The following is a 20,988-nucleotide window of genomic DNA, read 5'->3' on the forward strand; positions in this document are numbered from 1 at the left end:
AAATTTGAATGACCTCCAAAGATCCTAGAGAAATATTGCTCCAAATCATTTTAGCAAAAATCAAGGCTGGTTCAACAGAAGCAAATGATAAAGAAATGAGGGGGTGGCTCAAGACTTGCACAGTGCATCATATATATATATAATAAAATCAAGCTTTGTGGATATAAATTACTCTTCTGTCATGAAATTAAAATCATACAATGCTTCATAAGAGTTATAAGGGTATAAATGCTAAAAAAAAATGGGACATTTTAGCCCATTGCTAGATGGTTTCAGGGCATAAATAATATCAGACATAATTATCTGATATAGATAAATATTGGCATAATATAACTCCTTATCATATAGAAGTTTAAAGACATTATCTGCTGGGAAAATACCTCAAAATCATTTATTACAATGATGCAGGATTTACCTTAATAGCCATATAAAACTTGAGAAGTGGTAGCTATGATAGGAAAAATATTTTATAACGTAATATTTTGTTATAAGTGAATATTTTTAATATTTTCAGAGTAGCACTAAACCTTCAACTCCTATACTGCTATAACCCACAGGGACCGTAACTTTGGTTGTGCAGCTTACGTCCAAACCAAAATAAATTACTCAGTCAATACAACACAGACTGGTAAATATCTAATAACCACATCTCTTACATCCCCATAGAATTCAGTCTCACCTGCCATTCTGTGTGCCGTTGCTTTCTGAGTCCAAACAGTGAGGAGAGCTGTGCCACGGGCCATGTCACAGCTCGCCACAACCACACTTTGGTTCCCACTCTAGAGTGGGCCATGCTCCGTCTCCACTTTATGCTATTACAAAATTCCCCAAATCCCATTCAGTTCCCCCGGGATCTTTACTCATCTTGGAAAGGAAGCGACGATGGAGGGGGGAAACAGGGGAAAAGGTCCAGAGGGAGAAACTTGGAGTGAGTACGAAAGCCACTTATGTGGCACTGCTAACCCTTTCACTATGTGCAGGAATGCAATTCATATCTATGTGAAAAAATGTTGGGCTACCAAAGACAGCACAGTGCGCCCGGACGGCAGCAAGCAATGAAAGCCCAATAGCTCTGAATGACAGTGATCTATCAACTGCTGGTTTATTTTATCTACAACTCTGGACGAAGATCATTTAATTTCATGTTATTTACCAATCAAATAATTACGTTTTTAAGATACTCTTACACTTAGTTATGGAAATAATTTACTGCTGAAGCAGGAAATCACTGACAGCAAACGAGATACAAAAACTGTGAACAGCAATAAAAACCTCACTGTAAAGGCGCTCCACAGTGGTTCTGCCACATTCGCTGTAGTTTTATCATTAGCACTGTACAGAGGGAAAGCAACCCCCCCCCGACATGTACATACACACCACAGACAGACAGACAGTTATGATAATCCTTAATTTAAATATACAGTTCCCCTTCCGTTGATGACTGCAGACAGTAAATAGGGATGTTTGGCTTAAAATGTTTATATTTGTCTTGTGTCTGTGTGTGTGTGTCTGTGTGTGTGTGTGTGCACCATGTTTAGATATCTTTGTGAGGACCAAAGATTGGAATGCTACTACACTTGTGGGGAGCGACGGTCCCTTATGGGGACAAAATGCCTGTTCCCACTAGTTTGAGACTCAAAATGTGCTTTTAGTGTGAGGGTTACAGTTAGGTTGTAGTTAGGTTTAGGCTAAGTGTTAAGGTTGGGCTTAAGCGTTATATCAATTAGATGTCCTCACTAAGATATGAAAACAAGTGTGTGTCTCAGAGATTTGGACAACAGGTCAAAGAGGAAATCTAGTAAATACCAATGTCTCATTTTAAAATTCTTTTTATATTACATTTTGTCTTTGGCGAATGAGGATTATCCCGTGAAGTAACCCACGGGCAACAAGAGCAGCTATGACATCAACTAAAAACAAGACTTTCCTCAGATTTGATTTGTTCTGCATTGTTTCTGTGTGTATGCAACTCATCCTGTAAGCAAACCGTCAAACTTGTGGAAAACATCTACATGGAGATGCCGATGTGCACTTTGAAGAAGCATCTCTAACTTTCTGTTAAAATATCACATTCAGACTAAATAAATATACATTTGCTGGGAATAGCAGTTGAACAATTGTAACATGCACTGTTATATAGTTACAAATATCCAAACTTCTGTCTCCAGATGATGAATATTTAATTGATAAATCGATAATCAGAATATTTGCATATTAGATTCTTGTTGACTGTCACCTAATTAATTATTCGACTTACTGTTGCAGCTCTTCCCATAGCTCTATTTTAATCTGTCCTTGAGATATTTACAAGTTTAAAATCGAGCCCTCACCTCCAACTCCAATGACTTCTATCATGTCGTCATTACTGAGAATACCTAGTTTACGGTCTCGCCCAATAAAACTTGCAATCCCATGTAACTTGATCCTCCGACAGTTTTACCATCTTACCTTGTAGCTGCTGCTGCTCCAGGGCCAGCGTCTCCAGCGTGTAATTGCAGAACTCTAGATTCTCCAAGGCCTGGACGCGGGCTGTCTCATCCTGCTCCTCCTCCTCCAGCATTGCCCTGAGTTCCTCCGCCGTGTGTGCGTAAGCCTCCATGTCGCGTTCCACTTCTTGTAGCCGTAGCAACAGCTGTTGCCTTTCCTCCTCCTCTTCCTCCCTCTGTGTCTGAGTCTCTAGCTCCATCTCTCCATCTCTCTCCAGCTCTTGCTCTGCCTCAAGCTGACACTGGATCTCATGTTCCTGGGCAGCTTCAGGGTCGCCCTGCTCAACCTGGCCTCCCGTTGTTTGGTCGAGGAGGTTTGCAGCCGGCTCGTCAGGGGTGTAAAAGATGGGTGTGTTGATGAGGGAGTTGCCGGTTGGAGGAGTAGTGCGATTCTGTCTCGGGCACCGGGGAGGAGGGCGTGGAGCCGGGCGAGTCGGTTTGTACGCAGCTGGAGCTGGTGGGCGCGTGGCTCTGGGACGAGGAGGCGGAGGGCGGAGGGTTCTGCGTCTTTCCAAAGAGTGAGAGTCAGACTGCAGGAGGTGGGACACAGGAGAGTGTGAGGAGCCTCGAATGATATCCCTTTCGTCTTTGTAGTCCACGATAGAAAAGTGCCGTGAGATATGGGGCTGATTGCTCAAGCTTTTCTCAAATTCAAAGAGCTGCTGTGACAGCTTCGTCTCCAGGTCACTGGTCGAACTTGCCAAGGTTTCTAAGGTTACGGATGAAGGCAGTAGCCCATTAGAGCGACGTGTCATCTGTTGGTTACGCAGGCGGATCTCAGAGCTCATCATATCAGCATCGCTGGCACTTGCATGGCGAGTTAGCCTCTTATACTTTTGGCCCTCCACACTGTTTAATACCTGACCTCTGTTATTGATGGAGGCGTTCTTTCTTTGCTGCCTCTGGTAATATTTGCTGTCTTTAGACCACCCAGGTTGGGTGTTATGAAGTGTTAGGCTATGACTTAACCTGGGTTGTTGATGCTGATGGTTACCATTGGTAGAGGTAGGCAGATTTCTGCTAGTAGCTGGGCCAACGTGCTGCCTATGGCTATGTGGGGGAAAGTTAGGCCGTGGTGGCAGCCTGGGCCTTTCTGGAGTGGATTTCGGCCTCTGAGGCCCCCTTTGTGCTGGGGGGGCAGGTCTACGTGGCTGAGAGTCAGCCCTTTGACCACAGTCTGTCTGCCCTGCGTTACCAGTCTGAGCAACAGTACTGTGGTTTTCACATGCCCACCGGTGCTCCTCAGCCCTCTCAAAATAGTCCAGGTCCCACACTGTGTGATCCTCATACATGCTCCACTCTTTCTCTGGATCACTGGGACATAAAGGATCAGAGGTGTGTTCAGTATTGCTGACCTCCTTCTCTTCTTCCGGCTCAACAACACCCGTTTCTTCTGCAATTTTTTGAACATGCCCCTCTATTTTGACAAAGCGATGAGGAAAGATACCCCGCTGCCCTCGCACCTGTCCCTCCAGCCAACCATCTTCCAATGTGCCGACAATACGGATTCGATCCCCCACATCAAAGTCCAACTCGCCTGGTTCCATGGCTCGAAACTCATACAGTGCTACTCCATAGACTCCGCCCTCCTCTTCCTCCTGCTCTTCCTCTACTACTTTTTGTTCTTCTTCCTCTCTCAACGTTTCCTCCTCTTCTTCCATTCCTGCCTCCTCATTGCCCTCTTCAGCCTCAAAGGCATCCTTGTAGATGCATGGCTGAGGGTCTTTGTTCAAATACTGGGAGTCTACAGGTTCCTGAGGAGACCGAAGGGGACCTGATAGCTCCACAAACCCCTCTGGGAAGTTTCCCCTGCGGCCATCAAGTTCGCCCTGGAACCAGCCCGGCTCAGGCAGGCCTGTGATGATGATCACGTCCCCCTCACGGAAGTCCAGCTCCTCACTGAGCTGCGCATGGAGGCTCATAAGGGCCCGGGCTTGACCTAGAGCATAAGGTGGGAGCTCTGACGCCTGGGCCTGGGCTGAGCGCTCAGACAGCTGCCGGGAACGGCACGAAAGGGTCAGCTCCTTCACACATGATGTCGGGAAGAGACCACGGGCACCCCAGGCATTACAGCCACGTTGCCAGATTTCCCCAAGGTCCACGGACCCTCCTGCCTCCCCAACTACCACATCACCTGAAGAGACAGAGAATAAAGAGGATTTAATTTAATCTGGATATTAATGAAAATAAGATTATTAAAGGACAGAGAGTTTCTGTTCTGTCACTTAAATGACTGTTGATAAGATACACATTAAGCACACAAGAGCTCATGCTAGTTCCCTAAATAAATCTACAGTAAAGATGTTGTCTATATTCTTACTATTCAACCAATTAAACAAGAGCTCTCCTGCTTGTGTGCGGCCATAAACTAAGAGCAATTTTATTGATATATAGTTACTTGTTTTTCTTCACTTTTTGCAGAACATTGATTTTTTTTTCATGTTTTTGTGTGAAATCAAGTTGCTTGGCTCAAGTAAATTGCTTAATTGTAGCATTTTTAATAACCTGTTTTGGGTCTACACTGTCCCTAACATAGAACTGGAGAATCCGGGATTATGGGAATGTGGGTTGGATGGTGAGGAGTCATGGAGGTCACATTCCAAAGACCTGCAGCTCCACCTCCCATTGTGTCTGGGACCAAAACTGGCACACAGCCATCCTGACCGTGGAAATCATACTGGAAATGAACGCTTCAACTCTCGGGTGGCCAGTAATGACTGTTTCCTATGTGTCCTCTACTATTTATGACAATACAAACATACACTGCACTGCACAAGTGACTACGGCTGATAATGGGCTATGATAAGAATCGAAGGCAAACACAATAATAAGTATGTAGGGATAATAAAAGAAAGCTGGGTGAATTATTAACTAATTATCTGCTACAGTTGGATTCAAATGCTTCAGCACGACCAGCAGTGATCAGCTACATGAAGTAAAAAAATTCTGTTGTTTAAAATCAGTTGAATTCTGAAAATCGTGAAGATCTTTCTTGTCATCACATGAATACTCACACACAACAAAACTGCCATCTCTCAGTAGTACACAGTAATTAAGTAAATAAGGAATTTGAATAGGAACTGATCATATAAAAAGAACAAGGAAAATAAAAACTGATCAAATAAGTCAGAGTATGAAGAACAGTGTGGTAAGATCACACAACAGAACATGGAAAAAAGGGTATTTTTTGGTGTAGTCGCATGGGTTTTTACTGTTCTATAGCAACTCCCAGGGTGAAAGGTCACTTAATTCAACTACTTCTAAGGCTACTGCTACTACTAGCACTAATAACATTAAAAGTATGAAAAGTGTTACCAATATAAAAGATCTGTGCAAACATCTGTGCTGTCTGCCTGAGAGTGTTGCAAGTGACAAATCGTAAAAAAAGAAGAAAAAAAACACCACAATGAGAAACAGAAACATACAGTGAAAACAAAAAAAATCATCATCTAGGGACGTTGGTTTAAATTTTGCCAATGAGGACATCTAGTGGCCAGTTCTGGAATCAGCTTTGTTTTTATCATTTAAGCCCATCTCTTTTCTTTAAGTACATACAGCAGCTACCATCAAAAAATACCTGCTGGTTTTATGTTATATGAATAAAATTGGACATATTTAGTAATATTTCACTGGGCCTTGATCTTTGAGCATTGTGAATAAGAATGATCCGATCATGCTTACATGCAGAAAAGCACAATGAGCTGAATAGAGATACAATCTCTAAAGGCTGTATTGAGTTTCATATCTTTATTCTTTGTGCAAAATGGATGGACTACATTGACGGATGAATGCTTGTAACATATTGATATACATTAAGGTGGGGAAAAATGTACCCCAGCAACAAGGAATACTGTTATCTGATTGGCTGGTAGGTCGCTAATCCGCAAGAGCTATGACCTCCGTAGAGAAATGTAAGACTCCCCCATTCATTTCTGTCTAATATACTGAAATTAGAATCCACCAACTTAATATGCCTTTACACCTTAGTACAGCTTTAACCTTAATGTATACATGGAGTTCATACCTACCAGTCAATCAGATAACAGATTTTGAATTTCAAAATTCAAAATCTCATGGTAGGAATCTGAAAATTTCGATTTAATAACTTGAAATTTTGAGATAACTTAAACATTCTGACACAAAATCAGTTTACCTGAGTACTGCGACATCAACAAGTAGTGTTAAGCTAAGTGAGAAAACATGATTTGTTAGTGTTATATGTAGCACTGTTTGCAACAAGTGTGTTAAGTCACAACAAGTTCAAAATCGCCTTTTTAAAGTATCAGACGACAAACCAAAAGCAGTCATTCACACTTTTGCTATTATGTTACAAGTCAGCACCGGCTGTGTGTGAGAGAGCATGCAGTATGTTCGTACCTCTCTTCAGGGACAGATTTCCTGGCTCTGCTGAGCTGAAATCATTAATGCACACATACAGTCTGTCTCCAGGCTTGGTGCTGGGAATGGTGACCTCTTCCACAAAGGTGCTGGGGAACTGACCTGAAGGAACAGATGTGAACATCATCGGTAAATTCATTAAAGACATCTCCTACAAATGCCTGAAATGTCAGGCAGTGACAACACCTTCCTGAATAATTCTTCTCTTTAGGGGTTGCCACAGCAGATCATGTGCCCCCAAATGTCCAAACCACCTCAGCCTTGCCTCTCCAACTTTGTCTCCAATCCACTCAACCTGAGCTGTCCCTACCTTTCCATCCCGCTCGCCCCAATGAAAAATCTTCACATCATCAGCTCAGCCTCCGGTCTTTTTGTCAGTGCCATCGTCTCCAAACCATCACACCAGATCTCACTACCAAACCTTCCCTTTCACTTTTGCTGCTATCCTTCTGGCACCCCATGAGCGCCTCATCTCCACCCACTCCAACCTCCTTCACCTCTCGTGTGTGCATTCCATTGCTCTGGATGGCTGACCCCACATATTTAAACTCATCTATCTTCACTACCTCTGTTCCCTGCAGCTTTGCTGTAACACCCATCTCACTTTTTTTTGTTGGCATTTTGCACACGTGTACAAAATATCAACAAATCCCATTTTCAGGATCAGCTGAACAAGCTATTGTTGACTTCCCCTCTGCATGAGCAGCGGTGTTTGACTGTTCGGCTTCTCTCACACATTAACACAGATCACTTCAGATCCAGGTTTACTTCTGGAACTCGAATTGATTAAGGTGAGGAGGTTTCCTGGTCAGAAGCTGCAGGATAAAGGGAACTCGCTAGCTGTGCATTCATCTGCACTATTCTCACACTGATGTATTGTGCTGCAAACCAGTCACAGAATTTGTGTTGTGCTCTTGTAGGTTAAACACTGTGTAATACCCAGTTTGGCTGGACACACAGGAAAGTTCAGGCATGTGTCAAAACAGATGATCACAAATAATCATTGCTACTTGATTATTTCCAGACTAGTTAATAATTTAAACCTCTCTGTTTCACCCTCATCAGTCATGAAAGTGTTAAGTTACAAACAGAAGAAAGGAGGATCATGTGCATGAGTGTGTGAATGTCAAAATAGCAATAAGTCACTAAAATTCCATGTAGCTTGTTTCCATGTTTAGTAACTCTTAGTAGGTGTCTCTATTTATCTTTATGGAAACCTTTATTCATGCAGGTCCCTCAACAGTAATAACGAAAACGGTCACTTTACCTGTAACGCCATCTTTGTTGCCGAGCAACCAGAACTCATCCACGACACTGAGCACCTCGATGACATCGCCAGTAAATAGTGGTAGCTCCTCGGAGACGCTGGGGAGAAACTCAAACACAGCGCGCACCACAGATCCTGCTTCCATTACTCATAACCTGCAGAGGCAGACAGAGAGATTTGAAAGGTCACTCTCAAACTAGTCCATGTACAACTTCAATTAAAAGGGTGATTCATTTAAAAAAAAAAAAAAAAGATCTACAGCCTCTGGGAGAGAGCTAGCCTTGGTGAAATAACAGCAAATGAAAGGGGAAGCGAGAGCGTGAGAAACCATCAATAGAAAGGAGACAGACAAGAAAGAGAAAAAGAAAAAGAGAGCCTCCATTTAGGAAGGCTGAAGGACATTCCTCCTCTATTCTCCCCTTTCTTTGACTTCTCCTGAGGAAATAAACATTGCAAAGGAAAGCAACAGCAGCTCAAACGGCACACTCCTTCCTTCGACTGGACGCTGTGTATCACAGAAATATGCAAACAGATTTTCTAGTGAAGCCAGTGAAAACCTGGATATGAGTCATAAGTTTAAGCTACTGTTTTTGTTTTGGGTAGAATGCAGTGAACCTAGCATTTTACATGTTCTACATCACATCGACATAAATCTTCACTCATCAGGCCTCAAATGATTAAAGATTTTGACATAATTATTATCATAATACTCTAATAAATAACCAAGCAGAAACCTCAATGGGAAAGAAACAAAATCACTGCGAAGGTTCCAAAACATCCCTCTGAGATTTTTTCCCATATTGACATGACAGCATCACACAGTAGCTGCAGATTTGTTATCTGCACATCCATGATCGTAATCTCGTTTCACCAAATTCTAAAGGTGCTCCGTTGGATTGAGATTTAGTGGCGCTGTCATGTTTAAGAAACCAGTCTGAGGTTATTTAGTCTCTGTGACATGGTTCACTGAAGCCTTAAAGGGATGGACACCAAAAATACTCAGACAGGCATTTAATTGATGTTCAGCTGATACTAAGGGGATACTACACCAGTATAATAACTGGGTCAAATTTAACCAATTCAGCAATTATGTCTAATCGTCTCAACCTATGGTTGAAAAAGCACAACACACAGTGTTTGGATAATTAAATGCATGGATGAATGCATTTACAGCTTCTCTGTAACTGGTATATAATGAATTGTACTTCAGGTCACAGAGCATCAATATTCACATTTGTATTCTGTAGCAGACTTTTTCCAATTATCAGTAAAATGAGCAAATACCCAAAACATCCAAAGCCTTGTGTATCATTATCTGGAGACAGTCAGACTAACCACAGGTGGGGATAGACAGGCTGAAGGAGACTGGAAATGAGAGAAGAGGGCTGCAGTTTGTCACAGTGAAAGGGGTCTCTGTCTCTGAAAGGGGGGGGACAAGACCGTATCCCAGTTCTGTGCCACTGTCTCTGGAGAGAGATGCGGTCCAGATTATCCTGGATGTGGCGACGAGGGGAATAAAGGAGCAGATGACCAGCTGTTAAAAAAACAGAGGTTTCCTAAGCAACCGCGTCTATGGGCGTGTTCGGGTTATTGTCTCTTACACTGTTAAGGTTAACCAACACTGTTTTGCGTAACAAACATAACTGGTGCTCTCTGTGTGGCAGATCGTGAACTCAACACCGCTCAGCCATAAAGACCTCAATGAAACCTAAGCAGAGGCTGCAACTAATGCAAGCCAAAGGGAGAGGTCCAACCAGAGGCTTAAAACGGTGCAGGCAATGAAAAACAAATGGGCCGTTTAATCATTTATAAAGAACACTATGTTGTTCGGTGCTTATTATTATTTGTGCAGTAAACAGGCCACAGTAGTTCTAAAGAGAATGAGGAAGTAACCCAGATGACTCAAAAATCAGGCATACCTCATACAACATCACACCTATACATTCAAAGGCCATTTCTGGTGAACCACACAACCTCTGGCTGAGTTACAACATCAATCCAGGACTCCGTAGTCTACTCACAACTACAGGCCAGTGGCCACTCTTCAGTGTTGATGATGTGCACATCCTGGACAGGGAGGAACGCTGGTTTGAGCAAGGAGTCAAGGAGGCCATTCACGTGAAAAGGAAAAGTCCATCTCTGAATGAGGAGGGGGCCATCTTCCAATGCTGTGACTGCAGCCATTCCCCAACTCTATGTGAATGGTACTCATTGGTTGGTCATGACAATTTGCATATTAATGATCATGAAACTGACCGCTCGGCCCATTGTTAGCCAGCGGTGCTAGGGTCAGCCATTATGCAAATGTGCTGTTTATGGGGTTTGGGAAAATTGCAGTCAGCTGAGACTACATTAGTCATTTGGTTGAGTGACGAAATGTTTCTCCCACTGAAATCACACGAACAGATCGAGCTTCTGTGAACACTGCAGTCCCTGCTCTCTGTCTGTGTCACATCTGTATAAAAAGCTACGCGTACACACAAACAGAGGCCACAGATGACAGCTGCATTCACGCAACATTCAGCATCACGTTTCAGCAGTGCTGCAAATGAGTGAACTTAGTTTTTGTGTTTCTGAATTTAATTGTGGTCAAACAATTAGAGTATGTAACCGCCAACATCACTCCCTCTCATTAATCACTCTCTAGTTTGCTTGGTCACTGCTGCTGGCTCAGACGAAGAGTCCTGTCTTGAAAGAAATCTTTACAAAGAGCGATGAACAATTTAAATATCAAATTACTCATACAGTCTATACAAATATTCATTTTTTCTTGCTTTTTGAGTAAAAGAAAATATTAACGTCAGTAAGGATTTAAATATTTCTTTCATCAAGACCCGCTGTATCATTTAAGCGTTTCCTTAACTTATTAAGCAGCATATATCGCCTCATAACCCCTGAAAAGACAGGACAACAGCAGCTGCATCTTCAACATCACAAGGATTAGACATGCCCTGACACGCACCTCTGAGGAATGGTTTCCATGAAACAATGAATGATACTGATCTATCGCACTCACAGCCTGATAGGCTGGGAGTAAATAAGACCAGTTCCTGTAAACAAATACAGACTGAATTTTGTGTCTGGTGAGTCAGAAATGAATAAATAAGAATTTATTTCCCTCCTAGAGTAAATGACACTAAATCATTAAAGGTAAGAGAGGTTTAAAAAAAGTTCTCAATGACACAGAACAAGAGTAGTCAAGCTAGTCACAAATGAAAACAATGCAAACTCAACTCAAACTTCGAACTTCAGTCGTTGAAGCGCTTTACAAAACACAAGTGAAACTATGAACCCACACCCAGCAGGGTTTTACAGAGCTCAGCCACTTCTGGCTGGTTTGTTACGTACAGTTGTGGTGTACAAAGTGTCCAATCCATTCTGATTGTGCTGAAACCTCCAAACCAGAAGTTGAAACAAAGCAGTCTGCTATTAAAACTCAAGATAAAATGGGTTGATGGTTTGGCATGCGTTCACGGTGTGAGAGTTTAAGTGTTTGCACTCGTGAGCAGTTTGCTCCTGGTTTGCTTAACGATAAATCATGAATCATGAAATATAAAACAAGTGTTTTGTAAACATTGAGCAAATTTCCCGTAATTTCTTTTTTTTTAAAAATCACCCAATGTGAAACACATGGGCGATCTTACCAGCAAAAGTCGTATTTGTTTATGTTAATGATATTCAAAGTCACATTATGCTGCTCAAATTGCATCTCCAACTGGGAGGAAAAAAGGTGATATTTACTCCTCGGTCTCTTAATCTTCAACCAGCCTGGTCTTGTCCATCATCGCAGCAAAGCTAACAACCAACACCCAGAAAGCCAAACCTCTTTCCTGCCACGGGTAAGTGGGATCTTGGATCTTTTTTGAAGTTAATCCTCAGATCCACGTCCAGCCAGACAAGCTTCTTAGTTTTATTTATGGGTACGTCAGTGTGTCAGCGGCCCCTGCCGCTTTTTCCACCGTGCCCTGGCAGATGAAAAAAGCTGCCTTCAGGTAGAAGTTTTCCAGCAGTACAGCAGAAGCATATAGCAACTGACCACAGTCTGAATGAAATTTGAAGCAGTTCACATAAAAATAAGCTTTTATGTATATCACACAGAAATTCCACTCCTGAAATGCTGTTGATAAGAAATATAAATGGTTGTGCCGTCGCTAAACGCAGTACTAAATATTTCACGCAAGTAGCACTGTGAATATTTACTACATTAATGAATATTATAACGATGCTTGAGCATGACTACAATCTTGTTTATTGGCTCTGTTACAGATAAAAAGGTTGCATGAAGCACACAAGAAAGAAATTTTGTACAGTTCTGGGAGGTCGACACATTTCTTCACAGCCGTCCTCTTTGTGTCACTTCACAAGTCTTCACATTCCAAAAAATACCCTGTGTTGCTTTAGGCGAGGGAGCTGACGGTGCATGCATGATGCAACGCACTGATCAGTATTTTCATACTGATGCAAAGCAGCATTGCACAGAGTTTACAAGCAAGTTGGCAGTTTAACACTGGCTAATGTGTGATCCAAGTGCAGCGGCTATTTGTGTTGTCATATGCAAATCTGTCAGGTTATAGTTAAAAAGGTTCAGGGCTCCAGTTCCTAGGAAAAAAAGGTTTAAGCCAAAATCAAATATCTTATTAACTTCAGATATTAGAAGCAAGAAAATAAATCTATCCCTCTATCTATCTATGTGTGTGTGTCAATTAGGGCTGCCACAAACGATTATTTTGATAGTCGACTAGTCACCGATTATTTTTGCGATTAGTCGACTAATCAGATCATCATCCATTGGACGTACAGCTTATTGCACCAGCAGCATCTGGTCTTATATAACTATCATTAGCTTACAGCTTGAAGTGTTTGTGCTAACTCAAAATAAAGACAAGATGGTAGTTTATTAATTTTTAATGAAATTTGCAGATTGTTTCGGTGAAGTTTAATAAACTCCTTGCTTTCTAAAATATAACAGGACACCGGAGTATATTCTCCAGCATCTCACACTTCTGATAATCAGCTGTCTGCTTGACAGTTTTAGCTGTGCAAAAACTATACCTTTAATCTCAGCCAAACCGATTTACTCAGGAACAAATAAAATACTGAAAAAAGCCAAACAATAACATTTAAGTTATCTAAGTGACTTATATATATGTTTAACCTGACTAGCGAAAGACAGCGGTGGGTTTGAAAACGATTTGCCGGGAGTCCGGTGTTCTCACGGCTCTAGTTAGCCTTGCCCCCGCCTAGCTAACGAGCTAGTGGGTAACAGACGTCTCCGAAAATGTCGGAGCGCTTTTGAAAATATGTGGTGTCTTGATAAACTGAGCAGATATTTGAGGTTTACACAGCTACATTCTCGCCTGAAAATATGTTAAACGTTTATTTTGTGACCCAGAAAGAATAATAAGAGTAAAGTTAAAACTAACTAGCTGCCGCCATTGTTGACAACTGCGCTGGGCTGCGCTATGAATTCTGGGACACAGCTTCTTCTTCTTCGGGGTTTAACGGCAGCTGGCATCCTTGGACATGCAGTGCTGCCATCTTCTGTTTCAGTCCGTTATTACACTCTTAAATCCTACTACTCATTCCTGCGTCCTTTGTGATCTTACAAAGCTTCAAACGATGCGTCGACTATTAAATTAGTCGTCGACGATTTTAATAGTCGACATAATCGTGACTAGTCGACTAATCGTGGCAGCCCTAGTGTCAATCAATATCAGCACAACAGTCCCCAGACATGCAATATTGCAAACTTTAGAGTAGAAAGAGTGAAATACCACGACAACTACTACATTTAACCTTTTTTTATACAGATAGTCCCACTGAGATTCAATGTCTTATTTACAAGAGAGTTCTGTTTCAGACACGCATAATAAAATAATAATAAATAAACTGATAAAATCAAACTATTCCAGAAGTGGAAAACTTTGTTGATTGCATAACATGCCTCTAACACCTTAATTAGGCCCAACTTTCAATTTGTCTTATTCCTTTAAACACCTATAAATAAGCAACAGATTTACTAAGGAAACAAAATTACTGTGTGGCAGAAAGCAGTGGAAAATTCTGTAGGCATTCTGACAATGCACACGTTTTTTAATCAAATGCAGCCAGTTCATTTCAGCCATCATCATCAGTGCAGTTCACAAAGATCAGTGCAAAAGCAGGTCACAAATTACTACATCTGATGAGGTTACAAGTAAACAACTCACAATAACAGTACTCAGCTGAATAACTTCAACACAGTTGTAGTTATTACACACAGGTCCACTGTATAAACCTACATATATCTGCCTATTACACCCAACCTGTTGGATGTGTAGAATAAAACCTTAAAACATAATCTGCAATCAGATCCTGGGCGAGTTTTGGTGAATGAACTTACTGTTGATGTGTCACGTGAATAAATGTGTGAGTTGTTTTAAGTCTTAAAGCATTTGTTAAAGTCAAAGAAAGGAATCTTACTCATAGTCAGCTATGGGCAACTAAAAGGGGGTAAATGAAAGTGATGTTGCAGAGCTCTGTGTGTATGCACTCGTAAATAAAGATGCTGCTAAATACAGACAGAGCAAACACAGAGGCTTTTGTACTTTCTGAAGTTTTCATTATAGACCGCTCTCTGTAGAAAAGTGAACTGAAACCTGAAACATTGCGAACGACTCTGCTCGCTGTAAAAAAGTAACTTTGCTGCTTGTAATATAACCATGGATTAAATGCTTCTTACATGCGGGAACTATTCTCCATCCCTCCACTTTACTTTCTGCTCTGTTAAAATACCAGAACATTGGAGCGTCCACACAGGTAGCAACCACGAACAGGATAAAAGGTGGACTTGATGACTGCTACATCATCCACTGGTTTCTGAAATTTCGTTCTAAAGCGAGATTAGCATTTTAAAACACATAAGAGCTGTACAAAGTAAACATTGAGGTGGCTTCTAGGTTAAAAAAAAACAAAAGTCCAGCAGAAGGCGATTGCTGTGATTGCCATCTCTGGTCCTACTGAAGTCTATGAGAAAACAGGTTACCGTCTCAACCTCTGTAACCACTTTCCTGTTGAGTTTATGGGCTCATTCACACATTTTTGGGTTATATTGAACAAAATATTGAAAATGAGAAAATTATTTCTATTTTTAAAATCTTGGTCGCACCATGTTTTTAACTCGGGTTTTTCCTGAGTTACAAAACCAGATACTCACTGGGTAAAAACTTGTCCGTCACAAGTAAGGAGCCAATGAGCGTACAGTTTCAGTCAGACCTGCCTTTCTCGCCACATCCGTTATTATTGTAGCCAACATGGTGATGACAGAAACGCTCATCTCGAGGGTTCAAAACAGGATTTCAGACACCAATAAGCGACGTGGCAGTAGCTACATCCATCTTTTATACTTTCTGTGGAAACTAAAGCAAAGCTTTGATAAAGCACTAACAGCACTGAGCTATCAACCTGTGCTAATCATCATTATTACACAAATAAAATCAATTATATTAATATCAGTATTAGTGTTTTTGATATAATTAGTTAAGAAATATGGAAAACATAACATATATTCCCATATATAATATAAGGCAAAACTTCTTGAAGCTCTCAATTAGGGCTGGGCCATATCATACCGTTCACGGTAATACTGTTATAATGTTGGGCAACGATAATATGGGTAAAACACGCGTGTGCAGTGCCTTTGTTTTCATACACACATGGCAGAAAAAGCATGGCAGCGATGCAGAATGAGAAGGGCGAAAGCGGATCGTTGAATGAAACAGATGAACCAGAATTGGTTTGTAAAAATGCTCCAACTTCAGTGGTGTGGGACTGGTTTGGCTTTCGTCCGTCAGATACACAACAAAGCAGTATTTTTGGTAGAGCATGCTAGCGGGCCGTCGTTATTACCGTGTTTTTTGGAAAATATGGCACACTTTTTCTGAAAATCGACAGTGCCCCTTATAATCCCGTGTGCCTTATGTATGAATTCTGGTTGTGTTTACTGACCTCGAAACGATTTTATGTGGAACACGGCGCTCGAAAATCTGTCAAATGTTTCAGTACGACTTTGCTAAGCTACGAAGCCACACCGCTTGATGGATTGTCGGAGCATTACGGCTACCGTAGGCAGGAGCCTCGCGGAGTGATACGTACTGTGCTTCAACATAATTTTACCGTATTGTGTGTGTATAACCTCTTTTTAAGTTTTGCGGATATTATACACGGTTATGCTGAGGATATGTCGGCCAATTTCCACTGGAAATGCCTTTTGCTTAAACTGTCAGCAAGGATTTGCATTTGCACTGTTACATTTCTGTATAACTTTAAAGCACATAAAACAGCTGCTTGTTTAAGTGAAAATACATTGATGGGGGTTTTTGCTCCAATAAAGTTGTGGAGTTGTAAAGTATTTTGTCTAGTGTCAATTATATCGTCAGTTATATCGTTATCGCAAATGTTTTCAAATGTATATCGTGATAAATATCTTTGGTCATATCGCCCTGCCTCAGTCACAATAAGCCCCAGCTGTAGTATAAAAACACTCCCCAGCCGGCCTGTTTGGTGTCATCTCAGCTAATTATTGCTCATTTTACTCATCAGGCCAGTGTCATATTTTCACCAAAAACAGCAGACCACTCATCCCAACAATGAAAAACATAGAAAGAATGCCGGGATACTCCTTTATTATGTTCCCTCAGTTTCAAATACCAAAACAACAACACATTTAACATGTCTAATAATCAACATGCTGGTCGTTTCTTCCCCCCGACTTTGTAAAAGAATAACGCACTTCAAGATGTCAGTGACTCATCCTGACTCACAACACAGAGAGCTGAGGATTATTTTTCCTGGATCTGAATGAAAGAAAAATAAAACAAGAGTGAAAAAACAAAGTCGCGTCAGGAGGGGGAAAGGCATGTCCGGAGAAAATACATTTCCACCAAAAAGACAGGAGACCTGTGCTGGATGGTAACAGATTACATTTTAACTTTAGAAAATACCCACAACAAAACCCACAGAAAGCTAGAAGCCATCGACACGTGTTCTTTTTATTATGCGTTCATTAATGATATTGACTGTAACGTGTTAGGCGTTAACCCAAAGCAATAAAATGCCTCTTTGTAAAGTACAAGGGCCATTTCACAGAGTGGAAGATCCTCACTGAAGACCTCATCTTTCCATTATGATTTATGAGGTCTTGATAAGCACTTGGACTTGCATTAAAGCTTAATATCAGGTTTATATACATCTTCACAGTAAACACAACAGTACATAATGATTATTTCAGGGAGAATGAAACAGCTTCATTGGGACTAGCGTGTGTCACTTGGCACCGTCCTGTAGAAAGTAACAGGATTACGACAGACAGCTAAGTCAACAGCTGACACACACACACACACACACACACACAGTGTAAACATACACACACTTCACAGCTGACACGTCGCACAATGAACCTACTGTCTGACCTGGGACATGGCCCTGAAACGTCTTCACCTTTTAGTAAACCTTTTAGGTATGTGGCGTTTAGAATAGAGGATGAAGGACGCATGTTTTTATCTGTTCCAGAGGCGCGCTTCCTCCCGGTTATGACTTACTGGGAGAAAAAAATGAGCGTTGGTCGATTTACAACCATCAAGCTAACAACAAGCTCTTAATGAGCTAAACCTCAAAACTCAAGACAAGATTAATGCTGTCTTTTGGATTAAAGCTGTGGCATCCACTCACTAATAAAAACCAGCATTTGCTGTTGTCTAGAGTTCGGAAAAGCCATAACTGAAAATGATTGCATGTTTTTTCATTCTGGAGATCAAACAGTGAGTTGATTGTTCAGGAACCAATCAGCAAAGGAATCACTAATGAGAACAAAACTGTGTAGCTGCAGCTGTTACGCTCCATAACTGCTTTTTAACGACGCGACAGGAGTTCAGCGCGTTCTTACAACTACATCAGTTCATCCGTCTTTGCCACTGCTGCGTGGCATCTCGAGTTTTTCCCTGCACACAGGTATCCTCCAGCTGAAGCAGTGACTCAGTGTGAGACCACAGTGGAGGAAGTGGGATCTGCTGACTGCCTGTATCTTTTATTTGAACGAACTCTGATGCCAACAATAAAGCCGCTGCCTCATTATCTACGTGCCTTCCAGGACAGGGCTTGCACTGACGCGTGACCTCTGTGCCATTCATCCTATTCAGACATATTAAAGTGGCAGGCTGGCACGTGCCTGTGCAACCCACAAACGCACACTAACGCACTGTTAGAATCCTCTGGAGTTGGCTGGGCGTCTTTTCATTGAGTTTGTTTACCGGGGACTCTGGCTGTGCAGCAGTGCAGCGTGCTTCCATCCAGAATGCTGAGTCCAGCGAAACACATTCACCCCGAAACAGCATAATCAAAGCAGGTGGACTGTTCTAGATATTTAAAAAAAGAAATACTGGGACATCTGCTGTCTCGCTTTTGGCCATCTGGTCTTTCAGCACATAGGATGGAGGGAGAGAAAGAGATGGCCTGACAGTTGTCAACACAAGTCATGTGGTTTTATGGCCATGTGTTTATAGAGTGAATGGCTCTCAGGCCTCCTGTGGGGTGATGACATGACCAATTGAGATATCAGTGGAGTTTTATTTTAAACAAACAAAGACCGGAAGCAGAGCGTAAACATGGGATTATTTAGTTTACGATATTATAATGATTGATGGTCTAATCTATGTTATATTCCATGTCTGCTTTATAAAATATCAGTCATAAAAATGTCTGAAAAATTTAAAAAAAAAATGTCAAAGTACAAAAATATAATGTTTGCTGATTGTTTTTCTAGCAGTCAACTTATGCACATGCATGCATAAAAAGCAGCTCGCATTGCTCTAAACAACAAATAAAAAGGGCACAGAAGAAATAGGAGCGCAGCCTTGCTTTACAATGCATTTCATCCAGATGAGGCAGCACTTCCATGGCCTCAGCCAGCTGCATGTAGAGAACACATCTGGCGAGCTGATTCAAATGACCGCAGATGCCAAATTCTTGTTTAAATATTTGGCGGACCCATGTTGCTCTACTCAGACATGTGAGCAGGCCCCAGTGACTACACAGAGAAAAACGGCAAAAGCATCCAAACCTACTAGACAGCATGTTAACATGCCAACTTTGCATATCAGTACAAACAATTTCTACAGTAGAAAAAAAACTCTTCCTTTTACTTCTAATCATACTCAAGTTAAGTGTAAAGGGTGAAGTAATATACAAGGCATCATGTAACGTAAGTATTTTGGACACATAAATACAAGAACAGAATGATAATGGTAACAATATGACAGAGCCAACTAGATTTTCACTAGTCTAATACAGAGGCCTAGATACTGGTTGGCAACCACCGTCAAAAAATGTATATTCCGTGATGCAAGGAGGTATATGCTGTGCACAGAAACATCTTGTAATCTTGCTTTGATCATTAGATCATTAGCTTGCACGGAAAGCACCAAAAAAAGCAAACATTATGCCTCACTGTTACCACCAACACATTTCTAAAGGTGCAACTTTTACTTTGAAGGCAAATATTCAAAGATTCCAGTTTGAGTCGCACTTTCTCAAGTTTAAATACTGCTCGGCTACTAGTTCACGAGTGTTTGCTGACAAGTCAGTGTTTGCCATGCAAACTACAGGCAGCTGTGGCAACGACTGCTAACGACTGTCAGTAACCTACACCGGCCACTCATGGTTGGTGATTAATCGTTAACAGATGTTTGGAGGGTATCTCCGATACCGACGTAATGTTCAGGAAGAAGAAAGTCACTAAGCTATTTCTGAAAATGTAACAAACTGATTTAAACTGAAAATGCCTTTAAACTATAATTATTGGAATTAACCATCATGGTGTCACCAACTTGTTTTTAGAAAACAAATGTGATTAGATTGAAACTAGTCATTGAGACCTTGAAATAATTAGGGAAGGTGTCTCCCGAGGTATAGAATTAAGTGAGTATGTCATAGGTCCCCCCTGGCCTTTAAAACAAATGCAGGCACTTCTCCATCTCCTGAAGCCATGTCATTATTTTATAGATCTTCTGCAGTTTACTCCTGGAGACCTGTGCATTATGCTGTTTATCTTAAACATATCATATCTGTCTGAGGACTGTAAAATTACAGTATTACGCAAAAATATCCTCTGGTTAGCAAAACATACTGCAATACAAAGCAGCTCTTACTTGCTTTCTTTCCTAACAGTTAACTGGGTCATGGTAAGACAAGCCCATCTATGGTGCTTTTCATATCAGTCATCTTCCACACCTATGTTTTCCAGCAGTGCGGCCAACCCAGTCTTGTTTATAAATCCTCTAGATACCAAAATCTTCTGCAGTCAATTATTTTGGACACAATGACAATTAGTATTTCACTTATTTACTTGATTTCAAATGCCCATTATGGGGCTGGTAAGGTTAAAGCTATGAGGAAAGTTCAAGTAACATTGCAAGTGTTGCTGCTGAATGTAGGGAAAAACCCTGGGTGGAAACACTCTTTTTTGGCTCATCCATAGAGCCAGATCCACCTCCGCCTCCACATTTTCATTGAGTTTGCTTTCCTGCATCTCTGCAGCTTGGCCAGCGCACAAACATTCCACAAGGGAATGCAGTTATTTTTCAGACTCCACTTCATCCTGACTACTTTTTTCTTTCCTCCCATGACTCACTCCACTCACATAGTTGTCCTTCCATTCCTTTCTAAAGCCTACACGTGTTGAATATCAATGGCTTGCATGACACACACACACACACAGGGTGGAACTGTTCGTTTGCATAAACATTTCCACACTGAGCAGCACAGCTCAGACGACTGCACTCAGAGAGCCGAGGCCTCGTTGTC

At 41.4% G+C, this 20,988-nt stretch overlaps 1 protein-coding gene across 4 annotated transcripts in view; it reads right to left on the reverse strand.

Moving 5' to 3' along the window:
* The window catches only part of dnmbp (dynamin binding protein), a 48,505-nt gene that overhangs the window by 22,935 nt on the left and 4,582 nt on the right, over window positions 1–20,988 (reverse strand). For 3 of the 4 annotated variants that reach the window (XM_085284632.1, XM_085284631.1, XM_085284629.1), the window contains exons 2-4: window positions 8,152–8,306; window positions 6,864–6,986; window positions 2,449–4,620 (exon numbers count right to left, since the gene is read on the reverse strand). In XM_085284632.1, the coding sequence (XP_085140758.1) occupies window positions 2,449–4,620; window positions 6,864–6,986; window positions 8,152–8,296 (2,440 nt within the window). In that variant the 5' untranslated portion in view covers window positions 8,297–8,306. Of the gene's footprint in view, window positions 1–2,448; window positions 4,621–5,801; window positions 6,031–6,863; window positions 6,987–8,151; window positions 8,307–20,988 lie in introns of those variants that run through there. The other variant, XM_085284633.1, reaches the window with a different exon arrangement.

This window comes from Mchenga conophoros, linkage group LG8, assembly GCF_057382185.1.
Source record: "Mchenga conophoros isolate Kocher_MC1m ecotype Shallow Benthic linkage group LG8, M_conophoros_male_GT1.1, whole genome shotgun sequence".
NCBI lineage: Eukaryota > Metazoa > Chordata > Actinopteri > Cichliformes > Cichlidae > Mchenga > Mchenga conophoros.